The 17,389-nt window shown below is 42.5% G+C and overlaps 1 protein-coding gene across 1 annotated transcript in view; it reads left to right on the plus strand.

Annotated features, from left to right (window-relative positions):
• The window catches only part of LOC106583883 (exportin-6), a 78,971-nt gene extending 77,599 nt beyond the window's left edge, over nucleotides 1-1,372 (plus strand). The window contains exon 23 of the mRNA XM_014168507.2: nucleotides 751-1,372. Within this exon, the coding sequence (XP_014023982.1) occupies nucleotides 751-852 (102 nt within the window). The 3' untranslated portion in view covers nucleotides 853-1,372. The remainder of the gene's footprint in view (nucleotides 1-750) is intronic.
• Nucleotides 1,373-17,389: the final 16,017 nt, after the last annotated feature.

Raw genomic sequence — 17,389 nt, forward strand, 5'->3', positions numbered from 1 at the left:
AGAAAAAGCACATTAAGGTCCTGGAGTGGCCTAGCCAGTCTCCAGACCTTAATCCCATAGAAAATCTGTGGAGGGAGCTGAAGGTTCGAGTTGTCAAACGTCAGCCTCGAAACCATAATGACTTGGAGAAGATCTGCAAAGAGGAGTGGGACAAAATCCCTCCTAAGATGTGTACAAACCTGGTGGGCAACTACAAGAAACGTCTGACCTCTGTGATTGCCAACAAGGGTTTTGCCACCAAATACTAAGTCATGTTTTGCAGAGGGGTCAAATACTTATTTCCCTCATTAAAATGCAAATCATTTTATACAATTTTTGACATGCGTTTTTCTGGATTTTTTTTTTTTTTCTGTTTCTCACTGTTCAAATAAACCTACCATTAAAATTATAGACTGATCATTTCTTTGTCAGTGGGCAAACGTACAAAATCAGCAAGGGATCAAATACTTTTTTCCCTCACTAATTGTTTAATTACTATACAATCTGTTGTGCATGTGATTTTACATATGTACAACAAAATGTCTAAATTTCCCGTGGCCCATATTTGGGAATGGGGGAGGGCCAGGGGGCACACTGTGGGCTTATAAACAAACTCCCATATGCAACATGCAATTTACATTGGCTCTTTTCCAATATATACACTAGCACACACTGGTGGGATGGTTCCAATGGGTGTTACGGTACATTGAATGTTTGCATGGCTTCAAATGTTTGATTTCTTTGTAACCAGTGCCTCCCCCCTCTCTCTAGGACTTGCCCTCCTTCACTCAGAGTGTGCACAGACTGGTAAACGACCTGCGTTATTACAGATTGTGTAATAGCAGCCTTCCTACGGGCACTGTCAAGCTATAGCACATCGCCCATGGGCGCGCTCCACACAGCTCAGATTTTCAACATTGGGGTCTGTCTAAACCAGTGCTGGCCACTCCCCTCCTATCTACCCCCTCTACTTCTGAGCCACCACCTCTATTGAGCCTCCCAGGGGGATAGGAACTCCACATGGGCTGGCCTGTCTTTTGGGTTGGGAGGGGTTTGGGTTGAAGATTCTCTGAGAAAAGTACGGACTGGCGGTTGTGCTCTTGGACCTTCATTTCTGCTGTAGAGGGTTTTTATTATTACATTTCTTAGCAACGCCCTCCTTCACTTGTCTGTTGCCATTGATGATGACGAGGCCAAATTGATGGGCGGCAAGATGGGCAGACCTGGTCTTGTCTAGACCCAATTTAAACCCAGACTGAAGCGGTCTGAGACGGGGGCCAGGCTGGGATTCAGCACTTTCCAACTGGATTTTGAGTTTTTAAAACAAACGTGTACGCTTTTATTGATCTTGCCTTCAGTTTTTCATTTCCAAAGGAGACAGACTTTCAACTTGTCTTTCATATCATTCCATTCTGAAACAGAATAAACTATGCTTAATTAATAACGTTTTTTTTTTTTTTTTAAGTATTTGTTTTGTGCTATGACATTGTGACACTGATGAATCTTGCAATGTCAATGTTTTTGCAATTCTTTCAAATGTAAAGTAGACTTCAAAAGAAAGCAATGTACAATGATTATAAGGTTGGAATAAAAAAAACTGCATTCACAGGGGGTTCTCCAGAACTGACTATGAAACTGACAATACCACCCTGGTTTCCGGTTTCCTGGATTCTCCATTAAAAATGCTGTTTAGTCCAGGACTAGGCCTAATCTGTGTGGGATACCAGCCCTATGTGTGCTCCAATAATTCAGGATTAGTTCATCTGACTAAGCAATGACAAAGAAGTTGGCTAAGAGCACATAGACAGACTAAAACTCTAAAATATATTTTATTAGGCTATGGATATTTTCACTGTTTAACCTAGTGCAGTTAAGGTCATAATGGTCTATTTCACAGTGTTTTAAAAAATATGCCTTGTGGGATTAGACTATAGAAGAGATGTATTTATTGTCTGATGTTCACAGATATTTGCTTTAACGTACAAGAAAATGCACTGCGATAGTGTGAGATGGGTTGATGAATAGATAGATAGGCCAGACATAACATCAAACATAGAACTTCGGGCCTCCCGAGTGGCGCTGTGGTCTAAGGCACTGCATCGAAGTGCTAGCTTTGCCACTAGAGTTCCTGGTTCGAGTTTAGGCTCTGTCGCAGCCGGCCGCGACCGGGAGACTCATGGGGCAGCGCACAATTGGCCCAGCATCGGCCGGGTTAGGGGAGGGTTTGGCCGGCAGGAATGTTCTTGTCCCATCGCGAACTAGTGACTCCTGTGGCGGGCCGGGCGCAATGGACGCTGACACCGTCGCCAGGTGAACGGTGTTTCCTCCGACACATTGGTGTGGCTGGCCTCCGGGTTAAGCAGGCGTTATGTCAAGAAGCAATGCGACTTGGCTGTGTTTCGGAGGACGCACGGTTCTCGACCTTCGGCTCTCCTGAGTTGCAGCGATGGGACAAGACTGTAACTACCAATTGGATACCACGAAATTGGGGAGGAAAAAGGGGTAAAAAAAAATAAAAAACTGAAATTCATGAAAAACTAAAATGACAGCTTAAGGACTCTTACTCTAAGGATCCACTATAACGTGACATTCGGATAGCCACTCTAGCGTAGCCCTTGTGTGGGTGCTAGCAAGCTATCTAGCATGCTAGGTACCGCAAGGTATCAATAGCCAATCCAGTAGGGTCTGGAAGCTATAGTGAGCTTTGATTGGTCAATAGTGCCATGATATCGCAGAGTATTAGTATAAAGTTCAGCCTTCCCTAAATTTGCTCCCGCCCTGTTCACGCTCCCTCACCCATGCTCGAAACGCCCAACGGTCCCCCCGCTGACTCCTCTACATTGTAGAATAATAGTGAAGACATCAAAACTACGAAATAACACACATGGAATCATGTAGAAACCCAAAAAGTGTTAAACAAATCAATATATATTTGAGGTTCTTCAAAGTTGCCCCCCTTTGCCTTGAAGACAGCTTTGCACACTCTTGGCATTCTCTCAACCAGCTTCACCTGGAATGCTTTTCCAACAGTCTTGAAGGAGTTCCCACATCTGCTGAGCACTTTTCCTTCACTCTCTGGTTTAGGAGAATATTCCATCAACGTCCCACCAAACATATACAGAACATGGTGGCCATGTTCTCAGAACATAAGATATTAATGTTCTAGATACATTTCATGGGAACGTTGCAAGAACATTTCTGTGTCTCAGTTGGCAGGACGTTTCCTGATGGAACCAAAGAAATGTCCCCCCCCCCCAAATAATAATAACTGACATCACACCTTGTTGCCAAGCCAGTCAAGGCCCTGATTTGGTGAACCACTGACCCATTAATAGCTCTTTGTCTGTTGGCAAGGTTAGGGATACTCACACACAATGCTTTTAACAAAGTGTTTTCAGTTTACATACAGTGCATTGGGAAACTATTCAGACCCATGGACTTTTTCCACATTTTGTTACGTTACAGCCTTATTCTAAAATGGATTAACTCGTTTTCCCTCATCAATCTACACACAATACCCCATAATTACATTTACATTTAAGTCATTTAGCAGACGCTCTTATCCAGAGCGACTTACAAATTGGTGCATTCACCTTATGATATCCAGTGGATACCCATAATGATAAGTATTCAACCCTTTACTCAGTAATTTGTTGAAGCACTTTTGGCAGCAATTACAGCCTCGAGTCTTCTTCGATATGATGCTACAAACTTGGCACACCTGTATTTTGGGAGTTTCACCCATTCTTCTCTGCAGATCCTCTCAAGCTCTGTCAGGTTGGATGGGGAGCGTTGCTGCACAGCTCCAGAGATGTTTGATCAGGTTCAAGTCTGGGCTCTGGCTGAGCCACTCAAGGACATTCAGAGACTTGTCCCGAAGCCACTCCTTCATTGTGTTGGCTGTGTGCTTAGGGTCATTGTCCTATTGGAAGGTAAACCTTCGCCCCAGTCTGAGGTCCAGTGCACGTCAAGGATCTCTCTGTATTTTGCTCCGTTCATCTTTCCCTCGATCCTGACAAGTCTCCTAGTCCCTGCCGCTGAAAAACATCACCACTGCATGATGCTGCCACCACCATGCTTCACCGTAGGGATGGTGCCAGGATTCCTCCAGATGTGACACTTGGCATTCAGGCCAAAGAGTTCATTCTTGATTTCATCAGACCAGAGAATCTTGTTTCTCATCGTCTAAGAGTCTTTAGGTGCCTTTTGGAAAACTCCAAGCAGGCTCTTATGTGCCTTTTTACTGAGGAGTGGCTTCCGTATGGCCACTCTACCATAAAGGCATAATTGGTGCAGTGCTGCATAGATGGTTGTCCTTCTGGAAGGTTCTCCCATCTCCACAGAGGAACTCTGGACCTCTATCAGAGTGACCATCGGGTTCTTGGTCACCTCCCTGACCAAGGCCCTTTTCCCCCGATTGCTCAGTTTGGCCGGGTGGTTGGTGGTTCCAAACTTTTTCCATTTAAGAATAATGGAGGCCACTCTGTTCTTGGGGACCTTCAATGCTGCAGAAACTTTTTGGTACCATACCCCAGATCTGTGCCTTGACACAATTCTGTCTCGGAGCTCTACGGACAATTCCTTCGACCTCATGGCTTGGTTTTTGCTCAGACATGCACTGTCAACTGTGGGACCATATATAGACAGGTGTGTGCCTTTCCAAATCATGTCCAATCAATTTAATTGAGGTGGACTCAGGTGGACTCCAATCAAGTTGTGGAAACATCTCAAAGATGATCAATGGAAACAAGATGCACCTGAGCTCAATTTCAAGTCTCATAAGCGAAAGGTCTGAATACTTATGTAAAACAAAAAAAATGTTTTCGTTTTGTCATTATGGGGTATTGTGTGTAGATTGAGGAAAATCTATTTTAGAATATGGTAACAAAATGTGGAAAAAGTCAAGGGGTCTGAATACTTTCAGAATGCACTGTACTTGGTACACTTTGACATATATGATAACAGTTCACATTTATACAGCAATTATTACTCAACAATCCTCACCTAGGATTTGAACTCGCAACCTTTTGGTTCACGGTACATCAATCTTCCTGCTACACCACCATGGCTGTCATGTTGCTCCCGAGTGGCGCAGCAGTCTAAGGCACTGCATCTGTGCTTGAGGCGTCACTACAGACACCCTGGTTCGAATCCAGGCCGTATCACAACCAGCCGTGATTGGGTGTCCCATAGGGCAGCGCACAATTGGCCCAGGTTTGGCCGGACGCATCGGTTAATCTGACTATTTTCATCATTGATTTGATTTATGTAAATAAGGTATTTCTGTTTTTTATTTGTAATACATTTGCAAAAATGTCTGAAAACAAGTTTACTTTCCCATTATGGGGTATTGTGTATGGACTGTTGAGGAAAAAAATCCACTTTAGAATAAGGCTGTAATGTAATGTAACAAAATGTGGAAAAAGTCAAGGGTTCTGAATACTTTCTGAAGGCACTGTTCACCCTCATACACATGGTTATGGGTTTAAAAAAAGAAGACACCTGTAGGATGTCAGATATAGAGTTAAAATGTACTAAATTTTTTATTTGCATCCCAATATTACACTTTAAATACATCACAGAAGACTGAAATAACAAAACCGTTTCACATAGAAACACAGAATGTTTGGCATTTTTTGTAAATAATGTTATTTAATTATGAAAAATATTAATAACGTTCCACCCATGAGGCCACTAGGTCATTTGACTGCAGGAAAGGGCTACAAGAGTTTCGATTGAAAAATGAGAAATAAGCGACAATAGTACTGTTTGTCCATTTTGAGACGCCGTAGCCAATATACACTTCCTCAAAATACTCTGAATTAATTTAACTCAAGAAATCTATCATTAATGTTGATGTTTTTGCCGAGGAGATCTTAGTCGTACGATTTTACTTCTAACTAATGTTTGGTGCCCTAAATTAAAAATGTGCATGAAAACCAGTCGTCACTAGTTGAAATACAACAAAGACTTTATTGAAGAATCCCTACTATTGACCAATCACTGATGAAGGGGCGTAGACTTCAGCTACCTACTTCAGCTTGCTTCGAGAGAAAAAAATGTTGTGTGCCCAAACAGCCGAAAAACCTTAACGAAGTCCAAAACAAACAAAAACATCACAGAATGTAATAATATATGCAAACTCTTATGAACTGTTTCAGCTGGGAAGCATGTGGATACCTTTCCACCTATCAAGTTGTTTCAGATCTACACAAGTGCCTAGGGATGAGGGGGTAGGGTTTCTTCTGGACAGGACAGGGCCTAACTATACTGGCCCAATAAGCACATGTCCTATAGAGATATCCTTTATTGGGACAGTGGTTAGGGCATTCATCATTGGTGCTGGTGGCCTGGGTTTAAGACCTGTTACGGGAATCACCCTACTCTCACATTCTTAGCAAAATATGTTAATATCATTATAAAATAAGTTTGTTGCAGGTCTCGAACCCAGGCCACTAGCCCAAGCTATAGTCTTCTGTAGGGTGTGGTAGTTATTTCTTTATTATCAAATGAGGCGAGACAAACATATCACACAAGTCAGAGTTATACTTAAACTAAATCTTTATTCACTTATTAATAAGGAAAGCATGTCACACTACACACACAAGTGCATGATGTGAGTGCTCTGCAATAACGATGGCTGGTCGACGAACCACCCTTTAGATGATTCGTTGAGAGCCCCGACACAAAGGATACAAAGATCATCTTTAGCAAAAATACACCCCCTTAGTCTACAATGCAAACAACAGATGTGTGGAATGGGTCACAAGGTTAGGATTTGTATAAAATAAATGAATAATTCACAGCAGACAGTATCTGCTGTAAAGACTGTTCTCATTGTTTGGAAACCAAGGTCTGGTCACCAAAACAAGGTTCCTCTCATAATTATCCAAACCCGACCCATCTCAACCCTGGTATTTACCAATACACAAACACTAACTCATGCTATGGAATGGTTTCTTTAGGTTTTATCACCAAAGGCATCGTAAATCCACTGTCAGCATTATTAAGCCCCAGAGGCCCAATTCAGAAGACCACGCACAGATGAGTGTCTTAATTTTTGTAACTTTTTTTATTTAACCTTTATTTAACTAGGCAAGTCAGTTAAGAACAAATTCTTATTTACAATGACGACCTACCCCGGCCAAACCCGGACGACACTGGGCCAATTGTGTGCCGCCCTAAGGGACTCCCAATCACGGCCGGATGTGATTCAGCCTGGATTCAAACCAAGGGACTGAGATGCAGTTTCTTAGACCGCGTTCTAAGAACCCTATTCTATTCCATAAAACAACCATTTGATGCAATATCAGTATTATAACATAATCTTGTAATTTTGCTCTCACAAGGGCTGAATCTGCCGAGTTGATGTGTACGCTTTAGAATGTTTTAATTATAGCCTATGCCTGGACTTTTCTCAGTTTTATTTTACAATTTGTATTATGTTAAATATTAGTCACTATCAGGAGCCAGAGTCAGTAATACCCACATACATGTATAACTGTCACTTTAGTGTTAGTTTTCTTCAATTTGTAACTCACATTTTGCATCATTCCATTCCATTTACCTTTCTTTCCTCTGTCACGTCCATGTAAATTGTTCCTGAGGGTCGCTAGCATTAGTGGGTTGAATTAGGTTAATGTTGTGCAATAATTTGGGACATGTAGCCCATTTGAATCATTATTAAACTCAGACCACACATAGCAGGTTAAACCTGGAGCATGGTTCACGACTACTGGGCCGTTGTCATACAGTTCCATGATTAATGAGAATTAGTGTAGAGTTATAGGACTATTGTTCAACCCCTATTGTACATTTTTCCAACTTCCAAAATTTCATGGATTGAACTTGAAATTGAATTGAACTTGAAATTGAAAACTTTCAGGATGAATACAGCAAAAACCAAACGTATTTGTTTTATGATTCATACATACTTTCCTAACCCAAGAATGTGCCTAAATAATCGACAAAATCTGAATACTTTTAAATCTACCAGTTGGTGCTGAAACAAAGAATAAGATAAATATACTGAACAAAAATATAAATGCAATATGCAACAATTTCTAGGATTTTACTGTTACAGTTCATATAAGGAAATTACTAAATTTAAATTAATTAATTAGACCCTAGTCTATGGATTTCACATGACTGGGAATATAGATATGCATCTGTTGGTCGCAGATACCTTTAAAAAAAAGTAGGGGAGTGGATCAGAAAACCAGTCAGTATCTGTTGGGACCACCATTTGCCTCATGCATCGCGACACCTGTCCTTTGCATAGAGTTGATCAGGCTGTTGATCATGGCCTGTGGAATGTTGTCCCACTACTCTTCAATGGCTGTGCAAAGTTGCTGGATATTTTGCGGGAGCTAATGTAGTACATGTCGATCCAGAGCATCCCAAACGTGCTCAATGGGTGGCATGCCTGGTGATTTTGCAGGCCATGGAAGAACTGGGACACTTTCAGCTTCCAGGAATTGTGTACAGATCCTTGCAACATGGGGCTGTGCATCATCATGCTGAAACATGAGGTGATGGCGGTGGATGAATAGCACGACTCAGGATCTCATCGCAGTATCTGTGCATTCAAAATTCCATCAATAAAATGAAATTGTGTTTGTTGTCTGTAGCATATGCCTGCCCATACCATAACCCCACCGCCACCATGGGGCACTCTGTTTACAACGTTGACATCACAAACCACTCGCCCACACAACGCCATACACATGGTCTGTGGTTGTGAAGCCGGTTGGATGTACTGCCAAATTCTCTAAAACGACGTTGGAGCCGGCTTATGGTAGAGAAATTAACATTCAATTCTCTGGCAACAGCTCTGGTGAACATTCCTGCAGTCAGCATGCCAATTGCACGCTTCCTCAAAACTTGAGACATCTGTGGCATTTTCTTGTGTGACAGAACTGACATTTTAGAGTAGCCTTTTATTGTCCCCAGCACAAGGTGCACCAGTGTAATTATCATGCTGTTTAATCAGCTTCTTTATATTCCACACCTGTCAGGGGGATGGATTCTCTTGGCAAAGGAGAATTGCTCACCAACAGTGATATAAACAAATTTGTGCACAGCATTTTTAGAGAAATAAGCTTTTTCTGCTCATGGAACATTTCTGGGATCTTTTATTTCAACTCATGAAACATGGGACCAACACTTGACATGTTGTGTTTGTAATTTTGTTCAGTATAGATGGCATTCTTTCATTGATCCATATATATTCTGAACCTGTTCTCTCTATATAATCTATTGACTCTGTGGACAAAATTCGTATTAAAGGTACACTGTATTTAAAGGGATGGCTTAAGATAAATGTACTGAAAACCCTATTGAATAAACTCTGCGAGAAAATCTGTTGTCCAGCAAGTGGGAGGGTATTCAGCGGTTGAATTAAACGTATTCAGAGAGCGCAAGGTAGCCACACTTGCAGAGCATTTTATGCAACTGAATAAAGTAAGTCTGACATCCAAATACTGAGAAGTGCGTAGGAAAGGCATGCGTACGTAGGAAAGGCGTGCGTACGTAGGAAAGGCATGCATACGTAGGAAAGGCATACATTCCTAAGTCGGAATCAGACTCAAAGGAGAGCAATAGCAATGGAATCTTTTGTAGGCACTAACTCCATCATGGTTTGTTGGACAACGCCTATGGGAAACTTAATGGATTTTTTGTCGGGTTTTTGGATAAACTGCAAAAATAAGGCTTAGGAGATCTCATACATTTTGTCCAGGAGAGAATCTTCATCAACTAACGTCACTTTTTTTGAATAAGTATTTATGTAATTCAAAAAAGCACATAAAGCACATGAAGGCTTCATAATTAATAAAGGTCATATTAACTGACTGATACATTATAATCTCATAGAACAGAATGTATAAGATCTCCTAAACCTGTGTTAACAGACCTTATTTTCAACGTTAATCACAAAACCCTATTCTTTCCCCAATTATTTTCGCCACAGGAATGGCTGAACAAACCCAGAGATAAATCACTTCCTGGTTTTAGGACTACAAGCTGGCGAGCTCAGGGGCAAAAATCTGATATCAACTTTGGAGGGGACAATTACATGAAATTTTCTCAAGAGCAATTCCTGAGGGGGACACCAAAAGTAGTGCTGTAACACATAGCCTACGTCGTAATATGGTCCCGTGTGGCTCAGTTGGTAGAGCATGGTGTTTGCAATGCCAGGGTTGTGGGTTCGATTCCCACGGGGGACCAGTACGGAGAGAAAAAAAAATGTATGAAATGTATGCATTCACTACTGTAAGTCACTCTGGATAAGAGCGTCTGCTAAATGACTAAAATGTTAAATGTATATTGAGGAACCATAATTACTACAACTGGATAATTGATAGGTACAGTAGTTAACTGAAGGGTTCTCTCAAATGTTTAAATCATTATAATACTACTAATAATAATAGTTATAGCAGTGTTCCTTATCAGTCCAGTATGTATGCAAGTATTTGTATTTACAACCAGCAATACCAAGAAAGGCCAGTAGGTGCCAAGGGTACTGTGTATGGGTGCAGTTTTCGTAAATACAATGAACATGGTGTGATCTCATCTAAAATAATCTCCATTGAGAACCATCACAAAGTTGGTGTCTGTATTGAATTTACCTTTTTATTTAACTTTTTCTGATACATTTATATGGTCATTAAATATGCCACTGGCCTGAATCTACTACAATAGCTTTACAAGAACAAAAAGCTCAAAATAAGTACAGTTCTAAAAGCAAAAGAACTACTTCAATGAATAACCCAAATAAATCAACCAACATATCCTTCAAAAATACTGTTTTATCGTTCATTCAGTGTCTCAACTCTTCAAACAGCAGCTAGGGACAAGTATGTCACACGCGGTTCCGCCATGAAAACATCATCGGCATCAACAACATCCTGAGGGCCCGCCGCATCGAGTGCATGAGGGACGTGTATTCTTTTACCCCGAAAAGGGAAAGGGGGATGCCTGGTCAGTTGTACAACTGAATGCATTCAACTGAAATGTGTCTATAGTTGTCAAGATCATTTCTATCCCCCTTTATGGAGTGGCAGCACATATGTGGATATCCATGCTTTTGGAATACTTCCTGATAACAATGTTAAATAAAAAATGTGGGCTACCGAGCCAGCAATAAGGTGTGCTGCACACTTAAGCAGACCAGGCTCCAAATGATCAGCCCCTGTGGAGTTTTGTCTGATGTTAACAAAGCATCCAGTACTTCTTTATCAGTGAATTCCCGAAAAGAAAACACCTGACCAGCATTTTCAGTATCATTCAATAGATTTTCACCATCTACATCCAAACTAATCTTTTCAAGAGCTGGCTTTGAAATACATTAAAATATAAAGCCCGCAGAGATAAAATGGTGATTAAAATGCATTAATGATATCAATTTAGTCAGTAATAGGGACAGAATCTAAATTAATTTCTTGGGCTAGAGAAGAGGACACAACCCTTCAGTGATGAGGAGACACAACCCTTCAGTGACAAAATTTAGCTGGGTTCCCTGTACATTCAGATTAACATAATAATCTGATTTTGCTTTTTTAACTTGTTTTACACACAGATTTCTCAATAGCCTAAAAGACTGCCAGTCTGGGCCCGAGTCCGTGAATCTAGCTTTGGCCCAGGCAGCATCTCTGTTGTGTATGACTTCAGAGAGCTCTGGACTGAACCAAGGGCAAGACCGATTTTTAATTCTCCGTTTTTTATGAAGTGGTTCATAGCCAACTCTGGGTCAGGTATAGATGCAATACAATCAAAGTCGCCAAAATAAAGGTCACAAAAAAAGGCCTATTCATTGACATTTTTTTAAATTCCTTTGGTTGATAAAATGAGTTTTGGATCGAGGCATCCGTATATCCCTGATGCATACAATTGTCACGTCCTGACCAGTAGAAGGGGTTATTTGTTATTGTAGTTTGGTCAGGACGTGGCAGGGGGTATTTGTTTTATGTGGTTCGGGGTGGTGGTGTGTTTAGTAGGGTGTTTGATTTATTATTCTGGGTTTTGGGCACTGGTCTATGTTAATGTATTTCTATCTTTAGTCTAGTTCTTTGTATTTCTATGTTTAGTTAATTGGGGATTGGACTCTCAATTGGAGGCAGGTGTTTTCTAGTTGCCTCTGATTGAGGGTCCTATATATATGTATGTGTTTGTTTTAGTGTTTTGTGGGAGATTGTGCTGGGTATAGCTTTGTTGCCTTACCGGCCTGTTATTAGTCGTGTGTTTTTTGTGAACGTATTTATTTTGGTTTACCTTCTTTGTCCGTTTTAATAAAAGAAGATGAGTGCACATTTCCCCGCTGCGTCTTGGTCCACTTTACCCGACGACAACTGTGACAGAATCTCCCACCAACCAAGGACCAAGCAGCGGGGTAAGGAGTAACGGGATAATTATATGGACTATCGGTTGTTTTGGACGTGGGAGGAGATTTTGGCCGGAGAGGGCCCATGGAGGAAGTCTGGTGAGGACCGGGAACGCTACCGGGGAACACGGCTGGCTAGGAACCCGGAGAGGCAGCCCCAATATAAAAAATTTGGGGGGCACACGGGTAGGTTGGCTAAGCCAGGCAGTGGACCTAAGCCAGCTAGCTCCCTGTGCTTTTTATGGGGAACAGGTGGAGAAGAGAGCGCCGGAGTATGCGGAAGTGCGCATGATCTCGCCCATACGCACGCACAGTCCAGTGCGAGTGATCCCAGCCCCTCGCAAGTGCCGTGCTAGAGTGGGCATCCAACCTGGAAGGAGGGTGCCTGCGCAGCGCATCTGGTCACCGGTACGCCTCCTAGGTCCAGGCTACCCTACGCCCGCTCTACGCACGGCAACCATCAGGCCCCTGCACAGCCCAGTTCGCCTTGTGCCAGCACTTCGCTTGTGCAGGGCTACTAGTTCCATCCAGCCAGGACTTCTTCTCTGTAGCCATCCGTGAGCAGGCACTGAAAGTCAGGGTGTTCGACTTCATCCCAGAACAGGGCAAAGCATATACAACTCCTGCAGCATTGATAGCACAATAAGTCCTCCATTTGTGCTAAACCCGTGTTTGCTTTTTGCAAACACACAAAAACTTTACCAAGACCAAAAACTCACAACATCTAGGGGGATGAGTACTCTCTCCCCTCTAACACACACTTAAGTCGGAGCCAAAATCTCGTAGTCTTCGTGTGCTTGAAAGGTTTGTGGGCTTGGGTCAATTCTGAATAGAGTTGCAAATTGGTCATTAATTCCAATTAAATTCTAGACTATGAATTGAATTTGAATTGGCCACACCACAGGAGGAAGAATTTGAATTGAATTTGAATTAAAGAAATTCTTCAGTACTTTTGTATACTTTTTAGACATTTCTTCTGAAAGTAGAGCTCACAAACCAAAAGTGGTCCCTGAAAATATAGTACTACTTCACATATGTGCAGATATGTGTCATGGGAATTCTGTTCCCAATGTTCATAAACAGAACTTCAATTAGACTACTCAGTCTGCACCCCAGAGTTTGTAAGATTCTGGTTAAATGACACAGACGGAGGCCCAGCCTACAATAGTCAACCATGTTTATTCACGAGAGCTCTGAAATTCATACAATGCACACAGCCTTTTATATTACACATTTCGTCATACAAATGCCCCTCCTCTTCTCTAACATTGTCAATGCTGCTCCAATACATACATTGCTTATCATATCCTGCACATGCTACATAATCTACTGCAAGCCTAACGGTTTCTCCCCTCCCTAGGTGGGGAGACCTTCCTGTTATCAGTTTCACAGCAGTCACAAGTTGTCTGCTGTCTGTTAACAGTTCCACTTTTTCTTGAATGTCTTGCTTACATTGCTAAATCATTAAGCTTCAACTTTTCCTACACACACACATTAGTACATTCATCTTATAATCACTCGGTTATACATTTTCAGGGTGAAATAATTTAGTCAAACCTTTAATCATATAATTTCCATTACAATATGTGTACCATGTCATGCTCTCTCTCACTCTGCTGTGTCTGCATCTTGCAAGCTGTCACTCAAATGGCGAGGGGCTGAAGTTCATTGGCTCGAAACCAAATTGCTAGGGGCTGGCCCACATGGGGGGGGGTAATGTAGGGAAAATTATGCAGCACATCTTCCAGAAAAACAGGGGATTTTGTGGCTAATTGTGATAAAACATTAATTCTTCTAATTCGGAAAGTATTCAGACCCCTTGACTTTTCCCACATTTTGTGAAGTTACAGCCTTATTCTAAGATGGATTAAATTGTTTTTAAATACAATCACATGTAAAAACACATGCACAGGATCAGTACATCCAAACATCACACCTGCGGGACATGTACAGGATGGCAACAACAACTGCCCGAGTTACACCAGGAACGCACAATCCCTCCATCAGTGCTCAGACTGTCCGCAATAGGCAGAGAGAGGCTGGACTAAGGGTTTGTAGGCCAGTTGTAAGGCAGGTCCTCACCAGACATCACCGGCAACAACGTCGCCTATGGGCACAAACCCACCGTCGCTGGACCAGAAGGGATTGGCAAAAAGTGCTCTTCACTGACGAGTCACAGTTTTGTCTCACCAGGGGTGATGGTCGGATTCGCGTTTATCATCGAAGGAATGAGGGTTACACCAAGGTCTGTTTTATTTTATTTAACCAGATAGGCCAGTTGAGAACAAGTTCTCATTTACAACTGCAACCTGGCCAAGATAAAGGAAAGCAGTGCGACAACAACAACAGCACAAGAGTTATACAACAAACGTACAGTCAATAACATGATAGAAAAATCTATATACAATGTGTGCAAATGTAGTAAGATTAAGGAGGTAAGGCAATAAATAGGCCATAGTGGCAAAATAATTACAATTTAGCATTAACACTGGAGTGATAGATGTGCAGATGATGATGTACAAGTAGGGACACTGGTGTGCAAAAGAGCAAAAATAAATAACAATATGGGGATGAGGTAGTTGGGTGGGCTATTTACAGATGGGCTGTGTACAGGTGCAGTGATCGGTAAGCTGCTCTGACAGCTGATGCTTAAAGTTAGTGAGGGAGATATAAGACTCCAGCTTCAGTGATTTTTGCAATTCGTTCCAGTCATTGGCAGCAGAGAACTGGAAGGATAGGCGGCCAAAGGAGGAGTTGGCTTTGTGGATGACTAGTGAAATATACCTGCTGGAGCGCGTGCTATGTGGGGTGTTGCTATGGTGACCAGTGAGCTGAGATAAGGCGGGGCTTTACCTAGCAGAGACTTGTAAATGACCTGGAGCCAGTGGGTTTGGCGATGAATATGAAGCGAGGGCCAGCTAACGAGAGAATACAGGTCGCAGTGGTGAGTTGTATATGGGGCTTTGGTGACAAAATGGATGACACTGTGATAGACTACATCCAATTTGCTGAGTTGAATGTTGGAGGCTATTTTGTAAATGACATTGCCGAAGTCAAGGATCGGTAGGATGGTCAGTTTTACGAGGGGATGTTTAGCAGCATGAGCGAAGGAGGCTTTGTTGTGAAATAGGAAGCCGATTCTAGATTTAATTTTGGATTGAAGATGCTTAATGTGAGTCTGGAAGGAGAGTTTACAGTCTAACCAGACACCTAGGTATTTGTAGTTGTCCACATATTCTAAGTCAGAACCGTCCAGGGTAGTGATGCTAGTCGGGCGGGCGGGTGCGGGCAGCGATCGGTTGAAGAGCATGCATTACTAGCATTTAAGAGCAGTTTGGGGGTTTGTTAACAGAGTGTCCAAAGAAGGGCCAGAAGTATACAGAATGGTGTCGACTGCGTAGAGGTGGATCAGAGAATCAACAGCAGCAAGAGCGACATCATTGATGTATACAGAGAAGAGAGTCGGCCCAAGATTTGAACCCTGTGGCACCCCTATAGAGTGCCAGAGGTCCGGACAACAAGCCCTCCGATTTGACACACTGAACTCTATCTGAGAAGTAGTTGGTGAACCAGGCGAGGCAGTCATTTGAGGAACCAAGGCTATTGAGTCTGCCGATAAGAATCCGGTGATTGACAGAGTCGAAAGCCTTGGCCAGGTCGATGAAGACGGCTGCACAGTACTGTCTTTTATCGATGCCGGTTATGATATCATTTAGGACCTTGAGCGTGGCTGAGGTGCACCCATGACCAGCTTGGAAACCAGATTTCATAGCGGAGAAGGTATGGTGGGATTCGAAATGGTCGGTGATCTGTTTGTTAACTTGGCTTGCGAAGACTTTAGAAAGGCAGGGCAGGATAGATATGGGTCTGTACTGGATGGTCCATCATGGTCTGGGGCGGTGTGTCACAGCATCATCGGACTGAGCATGTTGTCATTGCAGAGAATCTCAATGCTGTGCGTTACAGGGAAGTTATCCTCCTCCCTCTTGTGGTACCCTTCCTACAGGCTCATCCTGATATGACCCTCCAGCATGACAATGCCACTAGCCATACTGCTCGCTCTGTGCGTGATTTCCTGCAAGACAGTTATGTCAGTGCTCTGCCATGGCCAGAGAAGAGCCCAGATCTCAATCCCATTGAGCACGTCTGGGACCTGTTGGATCGGAGGGTGAGGGCTAGAGCCATACCCCCCAGAAATGTCCGGGAACTTGCAGGTGCCTTGGTGGAAGAGTGAGGTAACATCTCACAGCAAGAACTGGCAAGTCTGGTGCAGTTGTTGCGGTAGGTTCCTTGTTCCTTGTCAATCATTGGCTTATTGGTGAAATCAGCAATCAGACAATATCTTTAAGTAAATCAATCAAACCTTTATTAATATAATTGCAGACAGAAGTTGACAACGCAAACATAGCATGCATGTTTCCGAGTAAGTTCTGCAAAATAAAAAAGGTCCAAGTTGCTTTAATATGCTTGCAGTCAACCCCTAGTGATGTAACTGCCTACGTCAACACCTTCTACTCATGAGACCAAGCCCATGCATATACAGAGCCCATGCATATACAAACTTGCAGGAGAGAACAATAGTCCAGTGTTTTCTAAGGACTCAGCAGTAATTTTCCACTCCCGTGTGGCTTACAGTGGTATGTCTGACTTGTCTCTTATCTCTTTCACTCCCCTGCAGGGTTCTGTGTCTGTCTATGAATCTCTTTTAGTCTTGAGGCGCTTTCTCACAGACACCCTGTTTTGACTGCAATAACTCACACATCTCTCAAACCGTTTCTTGTAAGAGGCAGAGACTAGAAAAGAACTGTGGAACAATATTAAACCTTATAATGCATATATATCTCATCTGTGGTCCAGGATCCTATAAATGTAGTGGGGGAGGGGTCGTATAGCACTTCCCCTTCTATTAATACAACATAAGCATAATCAATTATTACAATACATCAATCATTTGGTGCAGCCCCTATCATGACCCCAAGGTGACCCCATCACAGTCCATGAGGAGGAGATGCACTGCAGTACTTAATGCAG

This window comes from Salmo salar, chromosome ssa23 (assembly GCF_905237065.1).
Source record: "Salmo salar chromosome ssa23, Ssal_v3.1, whole genome shotgun sequence".
NCBI classification, from domain to species: domain Eukaryota; kingdom Metazoa; phylum Chordata; class Actinopteri; order Salmoniformes; family Salmonidae; genus Salmo; species Salmo salar.